This window comes from Astatotilapia calliptera, chromosome 8, assembly GCF_900246225.1.
Source record: "Astatotilapia calliptera chromosome 8, fAstCal1.2, whole genome shotgun sequence".
Taxonomy (NCBI): Eukaryota; Metazoa; Chordata; class Actinopteri; order Cichliformes; family Cichlidae; genus Astatotilapia; species Astatotilapia calliptera.
In genome coordinates this window covers 5,789,517-5,807,228 of record NC_039309.1, presented here as the reverse complement: position 1 = coordinate 5,807,228, position 17,712 = coordinate 5,789,517, and the positions used below count along the sequence as shown (strand labels likewise).

At 42.0% G+C, this 17,712-nt stretch overlaps 1 protein-coding gene across 7 annotated transcripts in view; it reads left to right on the top strand.

The window, feature by feature from the left end:
• etv4 (ETS variant transcription factor 4) overlaps positions 1-17,712 on the top strand; it is a 41,666-nt gene that overhangs the window by 20,768 nt on the left and 3,186 nt on the right. For all 7 annotated transcript variants that reach the window (XM_026178092.1, XM_026178095.1, XM_026178090.1 and 4 more), the window contains 6 exons: positions 6,379-6,508; positions 7,932-8,114; positions 8,211-8,626; positions 12,453-12,521; positions 13,084-13,131; positions 14,561-14,733. In XM_026178092.1, the coding sequence (XP_026033877.1) occupies positions 6,379-6,508; positions 7,932-8,114; positions 8,211-8,626; positions 12,453-12,521; positions 13,084-13,131; positions 14,561-14,733 (1,019 nt within the window). The remainder of the gene's footprint in view (positions 1-6,378; positions 6,509-7,931; positions 8,115-8,210; positions 8,627-12,452; positions 12,522-13,083; positions 13,132-14,560; positions 14,734-17,712) is intronic.

Sequence of the window (17,712 nt, the reverse complement as noted above, 5' to 3'; positions counted from 1 at the left end):
CATCCAACGTAAGACTCTCCAGATGCACTCCTGTCTTCAGATTGGATTTCCCTACACTAGAGCCTTTAATGGTAGGAAATAATCTGTCCAAAATAAGATGGAAGAGTTCATAGCCAGGTCTTGTCAACTGCACGCAGCAGCTCCTTCACTTAAGATATTAAAATATTTTTGACTGATACAGTTCATGAAAGTTTAATCCCATCATTCTGTCTCTTTCAATCAAGGCGATCGTAGAGATTTTTGCAAAAACTGGTTTAAAATATCAGTCGGTGTCAGTACTATTTGTGTTTTTGTGTGGAACCCCAATAGTGTTTCCTGACATTTTCACCCCAACTCCATATGGCTCAGCTGAGGAGACCATTGTGTAGTGAAGAGTCTGTGTGGGGATCGTGCTTGCTTATGCCATTTGTTTGTGGTAGGTGTCTGTTGAATGGAAACCTACCCAATGTAATTATCCCTCTACTTCCTAAAGCACTCAACCATGACCATCACCTTTCACCCTGCATCCTCCCCCTCTAAGAGCCAACATTTACATATGTAAGAGCGCATCTCCACCCTGTCTTTAGCTCAGGGTTATCCCTTTACACAGGGCTCAAAAAAGGGTGCAAATGGCAAAGAATACGACAAAATAAGGAAGGAGGAGATGAGATGTGTTTGGATTGAGGAAGAGCCCTTTGACCTTAAGAGGTGGTGGGAATCTAACAGACGTTGCACACATTTTATACACTCCTGTGCATGAAATGTGGAAAGGCATACACATCACTACACTCGCATACATTTATTTTACCGTATATACTTCTGTGTTATCTCAAAATTGTCTGATTTACAACGCAAAAGCTGTTGTGTACTGTATCTGTCTCTTGACTTCTAAACACCTTTCAGTTTCCTCCGTGATCCATGTTTAAGTTCACAAACTGTCCCTCCCCCTAAAACCATGAAATATGAGGGTCTCTGTGATGATGTAACATTTAACAAAGCAGTTAGAAGAAGAAGAAAGTGTGTACATTATTGTACTTTATTGAGCCCCGTGGGGAAATTGCTCTCTGCATTTAACCCATTCACTCAGTGAAACAGTGGGCAGCCATTGGGCGCCCGGGAGGTTATACTGCCCCAAATAAAAGCAGGAAGAGAAGTGAACGTGGAAGAACATAACTCTCCCTGGATCCGTTTACAAGACTGCCAGCACCGTATAAACTTTAGCTGCAAATTTGACATCATTTGGACAGAGAGATTTACTGTGATATACCAGAGAGTTTGTAATAGTTGGGGGAGACCAGAGTTTGTTTTAATGACTATTCCTGGAGCTGGATGTTACACTTATTCCCAGATTATGTTTTAAGATACACCAGCGGCTTGGCTTTAAAGATGGCAATGTCCCAACATTTTTTTTTTTTTTTTTTTTTATTGTGGCAATCCCCAATTTTCCATTCTAGCTCTAATATATCAAAGTTTTACTGTGTCAAGAAGAAGATTTTCTGCATGCACACGTGCACCTTAAACAATATACACTACCTGGGGGGAAAAAAAGTCCCCACTTGGATTTCACTAAGCAAACAGGTAAGAGCCTTCCACTGGATAATTACTGCAGTGAATAATATGTTTCAGCTGGCAACAGGTTATTTAACCCCAACTGATGCACTCAATAGCTTATTTCTTAAAGCACCATGTAGGAAGACACATCCCGTGTTCGTGGAAAAGATGTTATTCCACGTCTGAAGAGTTAGTCATTGGTGGCCCGCATCAAGTGATGGAAAAAAAAAAACCTAAGAAAATCTACTGAAACAAATAAAACTGAGTTAATAATGCTGTCCATTAAACCTGGAAGGACATAGTGGTGAATAATAGTCATCTCTGAGAAATAAATGCAGTCAGAAACTGGAGGTTCATTAAACACTTGGTGAAATAAAATCATTGAAATCAGCAATAAAACTCTTGATTGTGTTTAACAGTGAAATTAAGAACATTTCCACGCTCACAGTGTAAAAAGAATTCGAGGGATTGTGACTAAACAGCTGTAGAGCCTTAAGAAAACCACTTATCAGTGAGGCTAATCAAAATTAAAGGCTTTAGTTTGCTTGGGGAGCATAAACGCTGGACTCTGGAGCAATGGTAAAGAAAACACTGTTTGGTCTGAATCCAGATTTGCCCTGGTCCAGACCAATGGATGCCTCTGGGTAAGAAGAGAAGGGGATAAAGTGGCATTCCCATCACGCCTCGTGGCTACCGTACAAGCCAGTAGGGGCAGTCTTATGATGTGACCTGAAATGAGGTCAGAAAAAAAAGACCAGGTTTTTCCATTTTAAATGGAGTTTTCTTTTGTATTCGCTGCTGGCACAGACATACTCCAGGATGATAATGCCAGGATTAGTTCAACTCAAACAATGAAGAAGTGGTTCAGGGAGCATTTTCACTCATGGGTTTGATACTACAGATACAGGGATGTGCTGGAGAAGCCATTTTTAGCTCCAGTCAGCCCAGTGGACCACTTTATCTAAAGCAAGTCAATATATTAAAGACTTAACTGGTCTTAAGGGTTAATTACAAAAACCCACCCTTTTCCAATTACGTAAGTACACATGTGAAAACTGTTAGAAGTGATACATTTGGCTCATTGTATGATGTCTGAAGCATCGCCCGCGGGGGTATTTCTTTTGGGGAAGAAAAAACAAAAAGAACTTTCTTTGTACAAGAACTCTATGACAAGTTTCATGAGAAATTCGAAGCAACAAAATGTCCACAAACGGAAACAATACAACTTTGTGTGCTTCCTTAGCAGAAAGATACAAAGTGGCCCGAACCAGAAAAAAAGAGAGGCCATCAGAGCCTTACAGGTCCTAAAACTGATGTCATGGTACTCTTAAGAACTAGATTGTAATAGCTGGGGAGTAGCACACATTTTAGCATAGCTGAAAGAATTAAAAAATGTAAGATGATAAATTTGAGTAATGGAGTGCAATCTGCCCCAGGGCACAGGAGATTTGGCTGCTTAAAATAGGCCTCTGAACACTTATGTATAGTAAACAGTCCCCAGATTTCATAAATCATTGTCACTTGTTAGTGTAGATAAACATTAACAATAGATAGTGTAGATGGATCCGTGTTTCTAAGGGACCCAGCATGTTTAGGCCATTGTCAGCACAATGCTTTTCCAAATCACACGTTATCATTCATTGCAAGTGCGATTGTGTTCCTTTAGTGAAAATGACTGCAGATTCTCTCAGAAATTGCTGTATTCATGTTTCACCAACTCTGTGTGTGTGTCTAATTGAAGTCCCCATGCGACAGCAGTCACACTCGCAGGCAAATTACACAAACACACAAATCTGCATGGTGCTCATTTACCAGATTAATTAATATTCCAGAAAGGTCACACACAAATAACTCAAACACACACACATACCCAGACCCTTCTGAGTACAGCTGACGCCGTTACCCGGCCGGTCTCTTTGAAATGGAACATCATCATGAACTGAAAGCCACATCAAGGGCAATATTCCTGCCAATCGCATTAGTGGCTCTGCTTGGCCGCGCTGTGAGTGGACACTCTCTGAGGATTGTCTGCAGTTCATGACCAAGACAGAGAAAGATGGGGATGTCAACAGACAAACACTGCTGTATTATTAGAGCAGCGGTCATGTGCCACCCTCTGTGTGCTAGCAGACAAACTGTCGGAGACTTAGAGGAGGCTGGAATCCCATCGCGTCTGTCTGGGAAATCTGGGTAAATGCTCTCTAATCCTGTTGATCCTCCACTAAAGCCAACACTTCCTCACCTGCCTGCCTGCCATGGGAGAGTAAGTACAGACCAAAAATAGGAAGGATATGATGATGAGCAGCGCTCTGAAATCACATAATTTATCATTTAATGTGTTTGCTTTCTCAAAGGCATTCAGGTTAAAGTAAAACAAACACTCGAACAGGAATTGCAAGTTTGAATCCACAGCAGTTGGCAGAGGATTTTGGATATGCGTAGGTGTTATTGAAAATGTTTAAAAAGGGTATTTGTGACACATGCTCAGAGAGGGAAAATAATAAAGGGCAGGGCAAGGTATATTGGACAGCAGTTGATGTCACACCCTGTAGTATATTTTTGTTTTGTTTCTTATTTTACTGTAAATGGGACCATATATAAAATGTTCTGCTGTGTGTGAAACTAGTGAGTGAGAAGCAAAAAAACTCGGGTGAATTGTTGGCATTTCCAAACTTTTTTTTTATCAACTAAATATTATTATTATTACTTTAGCGATAGCGTTGTGTAAAGGTATTACACTTGTACAGTCCTGCAAAACTAAGTACGTCCCATTATTCAGTAACTTGTAAAAACCACCTTTAGCAGCAATGTTTTCAGGTAATGGTTTTCTATATGATTTCATCAGTTTCTCAGGTCACTGTGGAGGGACTTTAGCCCTCTTTTCTTTACAGTGTACATGAGTTCATCAAGGCTTGCAGACATTTGTTTATATCAGTTTCAATCAGGTTTAGGTGTGGATGGCACCACTGCATCCATCTCATAGGTTTTTCTGTTGTAGATTTGCTGCTGTGCTTGGGATGACACTCTTGTATGTCTCTGTTTGGCCCAAGCTTTAGCTGGAGGGCAGATGGCCTCAATGACTGCAAAACAAGCCCAGATCATCATATGTTGTATATTGTACCCAGACGTCTCTACTTTGGTCTTATCAGTCCAAAGGACACTGTTCCAGAAGTGTCGTGGTTTGTTCAGTTGTAACTTTGCAAACTTGAGCTCTGCCACCAAGAGGTCGTCGCCTGGCAACCCTTCCAAATAATCTGTCTTTTTCTAATTATACTCTCATGAACGTTAACATTTAACACACCGAGGCCTGTAGAATCTGAGATGTAGCTCTTGACCTTTTTTTGGCAGTTTGTTAAGCATTGAATGGTAGGACTATGGGGTGGAATTGTGTTAGCACACACCGGAAAGCTTCAGACCAGCAAACTGACAAAGCTTCTGAAGAGTCCTGCAAAATAATAACTGTTTTCATGTGACTACATATGTTTGTTGACCGAGTGTACAACCATTTAATGAAAACTATTTTAATGTTGCCATTTTATTTCTTTTTTTAAGAAGTAATACTTCCAACTTCCATCTTAACAGCAGATCCCTGAGGCAGTTTGTGGTTTATGTCACTGTAATGTTGTGTCAGTTTCCATTTTGTTTCACTTTCTACCTCCTGCTTTAGTGGGACAGTCATTTTGGGCTTCATTCAGTAGAGCCAGACTTCTTTTTCCTCCTCTTTTTGTGAATGGACGATGCTATATAATTACCTGGGTTGAGCTTTCAGTGTGGTCTGCTCCGTCAGCTCCACACCCACTGAACACACACCCACACCCACACACAAAAGGGATACACACTTTTATGCACGCAGCCCACTTTGAGACTAGCCGAGATTGCTAATACACACGCGCGCTCCTGCACACATGCGCACACTTAAATACATGCCTCCCCAGCTGGAAGTGCGCAGCTGCTGCTGTTTACCCTGTCGGGACCAGAAAAACATCCTGTACAGTTCTCCGGGTGAAAACCTCCCCTCACATAATAAACACAAGCCCTCGGCACATTTTGAAGCTCCACTTTGGGTGGTTTCTGTGGCTGTCGAGGCAAAGGTCCCCTCCAGCAGTCTGGCTTGATGGACAGTTTGGTGTGTTAAAGATTGAGTAGATTCCTTTGGGGGATCATCATATGGAAAAAACATTTAGTTAAAAAGAAGCTGAAACTTTTTTTTTTTTTTTGTAGCACATGACACATTATCAGGTTATCTGTTATCGCTGTCTGTGCTTTCTTTTTTATCTCGCCATCAAATGCAAAAAAAGAAGGATACAAGCAAAGGCTGACATCTGGATACCAAATCGGAAAGAATGCTGAGTGTATATGCCGTTCTAACAGAGCTGTGACATTTGCTTTCATCGCTCCATAGACATCTCTCTGGCCCGTACAGTTGTTTAACTTGAAGTTTAACACGAAGCTTAACTTTGAAAGAGGAAGTTTTGACTGCTGTTGTGTCTGGAAGAGCGAAGAAAAGTGGGCGAGGACACTCTGCGCTTTCAAATGACTGCTGGAATGTGGTCGTGTGCGAGCATGTGTGCTTTTGTGTGCCTGTCCCTGTCAGTGTTTATGTAAGTGTGTGTGTATGTGTGTTTATACGTGTCTATCTGCTGCCCTGTGTTTTGCAGTTGACAGTCACTAAAGCATCTAGGCTGGCATGTAAAAGAGATTCCTGTGCAGACAGAAGAATTTGTTTTTGCCGTTTTTGCCTTTGAGCTTAATAGCAGTAGTATCAGGGCAGGGCTGGATGACAAAAGAATATACAAAAGTTGTCCTGTGTGTGCGCCAAGTTTCATCTCTGTTTACTGTCTCTTGTAGCGGTGGCATTTCACAGCCCTCCAGTCACCATCAAGAAGGAACCGCAGAGCCCGGGCTCCGACCCCAGCCAGTCTTGTAGCCACAAACCGAGCTTCAGCTACCCCAGTGGAGAGCAGTGCCTTTATGCCAGGTATTTACTGTAGTGCATGTTTAGTCATGGATGACTTCACCCAAATAAAAACGGTGCATTCAACTTATCTTTATCTCACTATGAAGATAAATTCTTGGTTGAATCTGTCGAACTTTTAATATTTTATCTCTGGGATTTCTTCATCAACAATGCCATCAAACATCAAAAATTACCTTCATGATTATTCAAGACAATCCAGACAAAACGGTCTTGTTTCTTCAATATAGGATAGTTTCAGTCACAGTAAGTTTTTTGTACAACACCTTTAAAACAAACAAACAAAAAAAACCCAATGGAGATCACAAAAGTAATAATGCAAAAAATAAAACGTCAATTAAAATAAAGAAAATATGATGTCATGTCACGAACTTAAGTGTTTTGAAGCTTGATATACAGGAAATCACTGCAAGCCTCATCCCCCTCGGGCAAACTGTTCAAAAGCTGAAGGGCAAAAGCACCGCCACCACCGTCGCCTCTAAATTTAAGCCTCGGCACGCAACAGCACAAACAAAAGCAGTGTCACCACTACTCGTGCTTTGGTGTTGTTTTTGGCTTATGGTTGACACATTAGAGAGCTGCTCTCGCTTGACGTGCGCTCGACTCGCTGCAGTCTAATCCTGGTAGTAAACCTGAACAACACTGGAATAAGGATACAAGAAGTCAAAACAGGGAGGAAAAGTTTGAAGGTGGTGAAATTTTTCTGCAAACTTTCCAACTGTAGCAACAACTTCTCTGTGATGGTGTCATCTGTATCAGAGAGATCTCTGTGGAGGGGAATCAGCAGGCTGGCACAGACTTGTCCCACGTTGCACAAAATGGGAGACAACACCAAAGTGTGCAGTATACCAGCAGTCATTGCATCACTTTTGTAAACGCTGCCATGCATGATGATGACAATGGCAAGTCTTAAATTGCCTTTATCACATCTCCCAATTTTGTGAACTTGCCCGCTTAACGGGACCAGTGTGGCTGACCTGGAATCAAAAGTGTGCAACCAAGTCCGCGGCTATAAGCATTTTTTCTGCTAAATGATGGGCAATGAGTAAGCACACCTCAAGCAATGAGTATTTGTGGCAACCGTAACAACTAATTTCTGCTGTATGAAAGTGGGGGAGGAACTCTGAAGTGACACAAAAGGATGATTAATTGCCTCCTCAGATATTTAGACATCCACTCTTACCAAAGACAAAATAAATGCTTATTTTACTTTTTCTCTCAACAAAAGTGTACAATGACCAAGCCCAAGTTGGTCAACCCACATGTAAACTCTTATCACACGTTATTGACTGAATCCCTGCACATGAACTCTTGCTTTGTTTGTTGTATTCATTGAAGAAACAGCTCACCCCTGTTGTGACATGTGTAGTCATGCATGGATGTTTTTTTTGTCATGAGTGTATTCATGTGTTATTTGACTTCACAGTGCCTATGAGCAGAAAAGGGCAGCAGGAGGAGCAAAGAGCTCCTGCCCAGGGACCCCCGTGTCTCCCATGCAGCAGCATTACTCCCCCAAACCTGCCACGGCCGGACGGCCCGATGCTGGTTACATGAACCCAGGTGCCACCTCCCAGCCACTTCCCAGCAACAGTTACCCCATGAACGCCAGGTGACACGGCACTGAAATCTTACCATTGGGAATTCTGGATATTATGTTGATTTCTCCTGACGAATGCATCCTAAACTGCCTTATTTCATTTCCCAGTTCCAGGTTTCAGGGACCTTCAGGAGACCCCATGTGCCCTCAGTTCCCCCAACCAGCGCAGGCCTTTCAGCGCATGCCATCTGCCCCAGCTGGCCACTGCACCACTGGTGGAGGTGGGGGTGGCGGTGGGGGGCCAGGGGGCGGTGGTGGTGTTGGCTACCATCGGCAGCACTCTGACCCCTGCATGCCTTACCTGCAGCAAAGCTTTAAGCAAGAATACATGGACCCGCTGTATGAGCGGGCAGCCCATATGGCGGGGCCGGGTCATGTGAGTGGACAGGGACACGGGCATGGACACGGACACAACCATGGCCATGGACCACACCAACACCCACAGTTACACTCGCACCCACATCGGTTCCCACCAGCCCACATGATGGTCAAGCAGGAGCCCACAGATTACACCTATGAACCAGGTGAGCAATAATGACACTCATCTGTCTGAAACGCATCGTTTTAGCTCCTGTCCAAGGACCACCAGTAAAGACAAACCTGCTCTGATTGGTCAGGTGGAATTCCAAAAACAGGACAACACTGTTTAAGCACTTGCTCTGCTAACAAAAACATTTTAGCAACACTAAGACATTCTGACATCTCCAACTTTTCTTCTAAGTGATCCAAGTAATCAACACCCAATTACTGGGTGTTGATTAAAGATGTCAATGTTCAGGACTTAAGCAATGCCGTGGACTAAAAAATGACTTGAAAGTAACAGCTGCTTTAGTCAGATTTGTTCCACTGTTTAACAAATTCAACTGAAAAATATGTAAAAGAAGAGAAAAGCTTTATTTGGGACTTCATCCATCTTGAAATGCAGTGGATGTGACCACAGAGATTAGGCGAGAAGGAAACAGATGGGAAAGTGAGACACATTGTGCCAGTATGTTACATAGTGATGGAGATAAGGACCGTATAAAAAACCTTCTCTGCAAACAAGGCATTGCAGGCACAATGATAGTGTTTTTTTTGTTGTTGTTTTTTACTGGGAGATTATAACTCTGTTTGGCATGGACACAACTGTGTTTTCTTTTTCTGCGCATGTAAAGGTTTTGCACAAGAGCCAAAAGACACAATTGAAGAGTATGCTAAAATTCTTTTACTCTATTAATTTCCAAGACCTGGGTGGCATGTCCTAATCTTTTTTGTCTTTTGGTCCAGAAAATAGTTCACAACCAGTTAATGGTCATATTAGAGGAAAAAAAGCATTTGAGGGACTCAAAACAGCAAATATAGAGCATTTCTCCTTGTTAGACTGCTTGCGAATCAATGGGTTGAAAACCCTCCCCTGTGTACATTGCTTACTCTAGAACAAAATGTCCAAAAGGCAAACAAACTTCTTCACTGTATCTGCACTCCTACTCAACTCCCTCTTAGCCTCCAAAACTCCTCCTTTCAACCCTCTGACACTTTGCAGTGAAAAGGAAGAAAAAAAAAGTTTTTTTTCTGCTGTAGCTACACCCCTCCCTCCCTCCCTCCCTCCCTCCCTCCCTCCTTCCTTCACCGCTCTCTGTGAGAGAGAGGCAGAGGAATTTCATTGAGAAAATGGAGGGCACTGGAAAGACTAGAGTCCCCGGTGGAGTGCTCCAGGGTTTCATGTTGCACCAGCGGCTTCCTTTTTCTGCAGGCAGATGAACTCATAATGGAAAAATGAGCGTGGCCACAGTAACTCGAACCTCTCACTGGCCGGGCTTTGGGAGTGGGTGAGGGGAGGGAGTGGAAGGGTAATGGGGGGAGGTAAGGGGTGGGGTAGCCAGCTCAGGCACTTTAACAACAAGCACTACCAGCATTCGAGTATACAAAGTAGCTCTTCTGTTGGCTTCTCCCTAAATCTAAAATGAGCGAGAAAAGTAACACGTAGCATCCTCGTTCACCTGTATTAAAATGGCTAGAGGGCTGACAGCGGTCCACATGTGCTGAAAACGGCTGAAATCCAAAGAAAACAGAATTTCTGACTGTCTTGACTTGCTGTTTTTACAGTAACAATGACAAGAGTCACACAACCTTGAGAAAGAAATGGGGGAAAGTACCAAAGGATGTTTTTCTGTGGATAACTGCTAGGTGGAGGAGCAAGTTTTATTTGGTGGGGTTTCCTTAAAAGACTCTCTCTGATATGGGTTTTAACCAATCCAGAGGCTGATCTGACATGAAAGATCAAAGTTTATCTTTATTTTTGTAGATGATTATACAACAAGTGACTGGACTGTGTGCAGGATAATAGAAAGTGACAGGGGCCTAAAACTTGGATGTGATTACCAGTAAATTTTCTGCACTCAAGAACATGTACTCTCTCTCTCTGTTACTGAGCAGTGTTTAACATCTGTATTGAAAAGTCAGTCACTGGATCTCAGGTGGTCTAAAACAGCGGTCCCCAACCCTCGGGCCACGGATCGGTACCGGGCCGTGAGAGTTGTTGCTCAGGTGTGAAATTATGGTTTTCAGGTTTTTTGTAGTTAACTAGGTTTCCCTGGGTCTTTTCCCGTGTTGTAGTTGTGTGTCTTATTTTGAAAGGAATATTTACGGGTTACCATAGCGACCATAGAGCGCTAAGGGGCAGAGAGGAGGATGTTACTCTCAATGTTGTTGGCGCACTTCAGGAGGACGCTCCTAATAAAGTTACACAATTACACCGAGAATTCACGTTTATTATTATATTTACAAAATACCACAGTTTGTGTCTTGGTCGTATCATTTTATTTTGTTGTATTTATCCGTGACACCTTAAAAGTCGGCCCGTGAAAATACTGTTTGTCATTAAACCGGTCTGTGGCTCAAAAAAGGTTGGGGACCGCTGGTCTAAAAGAACCTTTTTCTTTTAACACGTCAATAAAAATCCAAAAGCATTCTGCAAACATTTAAATGGAAAATGATGTTTCTTTTAGGCAGCTGAATTGGAGTCTTCACGATAGAAACCGCATCCCAAAAATCTCCTAAGCAATGATTGAGGACAGTTGTTATTGCCTTTTTTTTTTTTTTTTAAGTGATCAAGTAGTACATGCTACATACTTGTCGATTGATCTTCTTGAGCTTCTTAATGTGCAGCATACAAAACCCAGCCATGCCAGCCGCAACATCTGCAAGGTTGCATACATACAGGCAGGTCTGAAGACATACTTTCCTTCAGTTATTTGTTATTTTCTGCTGAATTACAGTGTCACTGTAAGAAATTCTATCCCAAAATTTTGATGTCAGAAGCACGTAATGGAAAGCGAGTAATAAAAAACACCACCAGTGTTTTCTTTCACTTTGCACAATGTGAACAATGACAGTCAAATGCCGCAAGTATACAGTCTCATTTTAAAAGCCGGGTAGATAATGAGACTCGTAGTTTCACATACAAATTGGCATTCCATTGCTTAATCACTGCTATTGTGTTGAATCAAAGACGCAGAATGGTCATGCCACGGAGCAGACAATTAACCCCAGTGCTCTCACACCCAGTCTACCCATCAATCCCTGGTGAGAGCCTGCCATCTCTGGCAGACATATTATTTACAGTATGATCGAGCGCCGCTGCTCTGGAATGGAGGTTTGATTTTCCCCAGTGGCATCTTATCACAGTCGCAGAGCTGCAGCTGCATTCCCCAGGAGTGAGTCACGGTCAGAGCCAGAGGCAAAGAGCTGCACCTTTCAGTTTTATACACTTGCTTGGCTCATTGATACAGTTGACAGACTGTAAAAAACAGACAAACAAGCTCTTATAATAGGCAATGAGTCACCTTTTTTTGTATGCTTAGCCAAAGAAAGAGAAAAACACACAGACAAAGGTTAGTGGCTCGGTCACAGGAAATGGAAAACAATATTCTCACATTACATGTGAAATGCACTTCACAACTGTCCCAACTTGCAGAGAATTTTGCCGGAAGGTTTATGAAGAGCAGTGTAAAATCTATATCAGTGATTTGAGCGAGCCAACGATGTGCCCAGACAAAGTGCAGACACTGTATACTGTACCACTTTTCTGGTCTGGTGCAGGTGCTTGCTCATGGCCTAAAAATACCACCAGGGACAAGAGAAGTGATATGATAAATGCAGCATTTGCCCTTGCAGGTCACAATGATCCCACTAAATCCAGCTAATACACCCACTTTTCTCAAACAGGTAGTGCTTAGGAAAGCACATTAGCAGCCATCCTTGCATTTTAATTTGACTTGACACCTTACAGGGATTTCTAAATGGTACTTTATGCCATAATCTAAATGTCGGTTCAATTTGTTAACCTGTAGTTCGTTGTTTCTGTTACAGATGTGCCTGGATGTCCCTCTATTTACCATCACAATGAGGGCTACCCAAACTCCCAGCATGGCAATGAAGGTAATGTGAATGTTTTGCATTCTACTGCAATAATGCCCTTTAAAGGCCTCCAATAAAAGTTATTATGGAGTTAAAGGAATTTAAGTGATGTCAGTATACAGAAATTGCATGTACCCAATCTGCCCTGTCTCAAAAGCTTTATCTACTCTGGTTAGAGGTCTGCGGTCATTGGCTAACTGGCCTAGAGTGGCGTGCTTCCATTGGCCAACCAGTGGTGTGTCTGTTTCCATTGGCAGAGGCTCTCGCCTCACCCCTGCCTCAAGAATCCCTGAATAAACATAAGTCTTAGAAAAAGCACACTATTTCCCCAGCAAAAAGGAAAACAAGCCCTCCCTTCTTTACCATTGTTTGCAAGACCATTTTCGGCAATTTGAAATCTCATTCAGATGCACTCAGCATATAAGATATCACAGGTCTAGTATACTAAAAGGACATTAATGTTGTGAGTTATTTTGGTTGAAATATATTTAAAGCTTGCCACTGGTTCCAGATGAACAACCTTGTTGTGCCAGGATGAATTCCATTTGAAATACTGACACAATTCTCCCCCCTCGTCTCTTAGGGTATCTGTTTGAAAATGACTCCCGTGTGGTTCCAGAGAAGTTCGAAGGTGAGCCTGCTTACCACATATCCCCTCTGCATGCACACACACAACTTCAAATGCACAGCACACAGGTGTTACTTAGTGACAACAGGAAGAAAAGAAAATCACAGGAAACACAGTCACTTACTTCAATCTCTTACATGACTGATTCTCTGCCAGAAGTAAAAGTACCCCCAAGGGTATCACTACAGTCGCTGTGGGGGGACATGAAAGGATTAACTCAACTATTACAATTTTAGTGAACCTTAACAAGTTTGAGAAGAAAGGTTAATGGTTTATTTAAAAAAAAAAAAAAAAGTAAATGGCTAAGCAGAAGAAAAAGAAATGCGTTTAATGATGGTCAAAAAGCAAGAAAGTGGTATACATTTGCAATTTGCTGCAGAAAGTGAATTGCACTTTAGAATCGAAGTGAACAGAGCAGCAATAATTATTATTTACACGTCATTTTAATGTTCACAGTGTACTGACAGTATGGAGTAAAACAACGTCTAGTTTTTCTTACACAGAAGCCAATTTTTCCCATTTTATCTGCATGCTAATTGGTTAATGTGGGGTCATGGTGGTTGCAGAAAATGAAACTGCTGGAAACCGAGGTACATCATAGTACAAAAAAAAAAAAAGTTGGGAACTACTGCCTTACTGTCTATCATATTATACACACATCAGAAGGATCCCGGTGTCCTCAGAAACTGAGTTAGTGGGTTTGGTTTCCTTGTACCCTCCAGGCAGGGCTCCTCTGTCACAGAAACAAGCTTTTCCCATGGTGTTGTTGGTTATTGATGCTAAGGGAGATTGAGTGAAGAGCCTGAGGCCGTCAGCACTCGTTGAACCAGTCAAGTGTGCAAGTTCTCTGAGAGACGACAGCAGTAACTTAGCTGTGCATCTCATGTTCCAACACCTGTGTACAACATATCAAGTACCTGGTAAACAACCGAGAACCAAACACCAATCAGTGTCCATTTACCTTACTAAGTAGTAAGCTTGATTTCTTTCTTTTTGCCCTGTACTGCCCCTTACTTTTATCTCTATTTGCCTCTAGTTCAACATGCTCTGGCTTTTTTAGCTGCAAGCTGACATTTATGGGGATTTGGGTTTACGTGAGTATGCAAACATGGGGGGGGGGGAAAAAAAAATCAAGATTAGATGACCTACGGATGTACTTATCCTACTAGAATTAAGCCACTTTTGGGCTGTTAGGGGTCAAATGTTTCTTGTTTGCACAGCAAGAAGTACTTTAGACCATAATTTAGTGATTGAATCTTAATGGTCGGATGCATTAATGTGCTGAAAATATATCAACTATCACATTAACTGGCTGGAGATAAACCACAGTGCACATAGGGCAACAAATCTCTAAATTCCTGGTTACATGAAATAGATGGAAAGCATTTTGACGCCTATAAACATACTGAGTACCTCTGTATTCCTCGTCCAGGTGAGGTGAAGCAGGAAGGGGGTGGTCTTTTCCGTGAGGGTACACCTTACCAGCGCCGTGGCTCTTTGCAGCTCTGGCAGTTCCTGGTGGCCCTTCTGGATGACCCAGGCAATGCCCACTTCATCGCCTGGACAGGCCGCGGCATGGAATTCAAACTAATTGAACCAGAAGAGGTAAGTCTGAACTGTAAACGACCTTTTTTTTTCTTCAATCAAAGATGGTGGGGAAGCGTTGTCTGTAGGCACTATAATCGACCAGGCTAGCCATCATGATGTCACCCACTGGTCTTACTATTTTAACCCGATTTGATAACAGAGGATGAATCAGACTGTGAAACCACACACTCATTGGCTAATGATTTGTAACTGAAACGGTATTATCTACTCTGGTTAGAGTCTGAATGATCATCCTTTCTAACTATTAGAATGACCATAAATTGCAAACAAAATTAAGGGGCTTCCACACCGAAAGCGGTTCTCTCATTTCCCGTTTTTCTTGTTTTGTACTTGACAGTTGATTATAACCAGCAGACAGGATGTGGCTGCTTAGAAAAGTGTAGTGTAGTGTAGTTCCCACATCACATGTCTATTACCAGTGTCCTTCACCATCACTGGTAGTCACATGAATTTAAACTAACGACTAAGCCCATAAAATCATCAGGAAAGAGTTCGCTGGCATCCCAGTAAAAGTGAGTCAATGGTTGTTTCCAAGACTTCAATACAAAATGAAATTCTTTGAAACAAGAAGAGCCGCCCCCTGCTGGCCATTACAAAGAACAAAGGTTTAACCCTTTAAAATCGATCGGAGCAGGCACGCTCTGTTTTGCGTAACTATTTTTAAATCCTGGTAGCTCTGCAACCACGTAAGCTAGCGCAAATAATTTTTTTGCATATGAAACCGGAGGAGTTGTACTTACATCTTATGCCATCAGCCTGCCCTAAGTCACAGTTTCCTTCCACATATAGCTTTGCAAAAACTGCATAAAAAGCGCTTGCAGGAACAAAAACATAATATTCAGAAACACGCTTTGCTGATCCGATCAGCTGTTTGTAACACTTCCTATGTTGGAATAGACGTCAGCGCGAACTTTCACATGTCTGCCATGACCTGCCCGAAACCGGAAGTGGCGTCATTTTCGCGGAAATGTAGTTTTTTACCATCAGGGCCTCATGAGCCTATACTGGTGTTTTTGAAAGTTATCTTTGACTTTATGACTTTCTGTGTCGTTTCTGGGATGCTTAGGACACATATTGCACTGCTGAAAATAGTTTATTTTGATGCATATGCTGTTTTTTTTGCAAATTTGCACTATAATATTTATTTTCGTTTTTCCTGCAGTGTATAGAAATTGGTGTATTTCAAAAATAAAACTATGAAGACACTCAAAATAAATTTCCTGTGGTGGGAAACTATTTTGTGCAACTTTTTTGTATTTACAGTTTTGAGGGATAAGCCTCTTAAATTTCTCTAACTAGAAATATATGTTAAAAAAACAAAAACGATTTTCAATTTTTTGGTAGTTTACTGCACTTTTTTGCAATTTATGTAATTACTATGCACTTAATGCAGACATATTATTAAAATTTAGGCTGTAATGGTTATATTGATGTATAGCAACTTGAAATGCTCCCAAAAATGGCACTACAGCATGTAAAAATATAATATAAGCTCTGGCGGACTTGGTTCTATGGTAGGTCTTAAAGGGTTAAGGCACAGCGATGCTTGCTAAACTTTTTAAGGTCCAGTAGTCATGTCCATCTTTTACACTTTTGTTTACAGAAGTACAGGGGCAACCCTTCAGAAGCTCATTCGATCAGTGCTGCAGGTCTCTTCCTGTTAAACAGGAGTTCTTCCTTCCCACAGTCACCTAGTGCTTGTTCAGAGGGGACTGTCTGATTCCTGGGATTCTCTCTCAAATGTTGTAGGGTCTTTACCTTAAAGCACCCTGAGGCAGAAGGTGTTGCGCAGCACTACATAAACTAGATTTAATGCATCTTTGAAAATGGCCATACACAGATGCAGAGGCTGTCTAGCTCTTAAGAGAGACATCTTTATGTTTCAGTTTGCTAAGTTCCTTAGACTTTAATATCCAGTGAGTGTCAGACATATGTGATCTCACATCTCACTTTGTTGGGTAACTTTAAAAGAAGTTCCAGTTTAACTGGAGCTTTCTCTGCAGTAACAATATCACTTTAAATGTTTGAAAAAAAGACTACTGCGATATAAAATGCATTATTTTTAACACATTACTGTGTGGCCTTGTCCACTGATAGTACTGGTAGTGATTGTGACATTAATATGATAAGGATACTCTTTAAATAAATTTAGTGAGGGCTTGCTGTAATCTAGGTAGCACCTTCAATGAGAAGGGGGATTTGGCCACTTTCCTCATAGGCCTATTTTCTGATCCATCTTCCATTAGGCCCCCATACATTATTCAACACGCACTGGATTGATAAATGAAGGACAAGCACTATCACAGAAACATCCAACACCCTTGTTCTCTCTCACCTCCTCACATTTCTTAAGTCCAGACATTTTTGCAATGTTTAAGTCTGCAGTTTGATTGGATATCAGAGCGCCTCCATTTAGGTGGGCCCTAATACAGACAGGCCTATATTGTGTTTTCCATTATCTTTTTACTGTACATTAAAAATGAATGGGGTAAGAGTTTTACAAGCGCAATTAGAGCTGAGAGCGCACTCAGAGATCAAACGGGGCTGCTGGGCCACTGTGGGATACAACCTGTCTTCCTGAGTCATGAATATCAATGCCCCCCCCCCCCCCCATCCCAAGCTTTACGGTTTCTTCCTACATCCAAGGTGTTTGTCAACAGAAAATTTATCCACTGTTGCACAATTCCTTGATTTATTTCCCCTTGTGTGTGTGTGTGTGTGTGTGTGTGTGTGTGTGTGTGTGTGTGTGTGTGTGTGTGTGTGTGTGTGGTGGGGTGGTGGGGGGGGGGGGGGTGTTAATGTGAGGCATTCATTTTCTATAAGAGGCAGAGCTGCTTTATCAGCCCAGGGTTCAAATTTTGGGCTGCCCCTGACAACCCACCCTGACTCCTGTTTCACTGCAAACACTGTGGGACTCTGGTTGCATTCAAGTGGTAATGGTTACATAAAAAGGAAGTGAATCCACATGTGAGGACT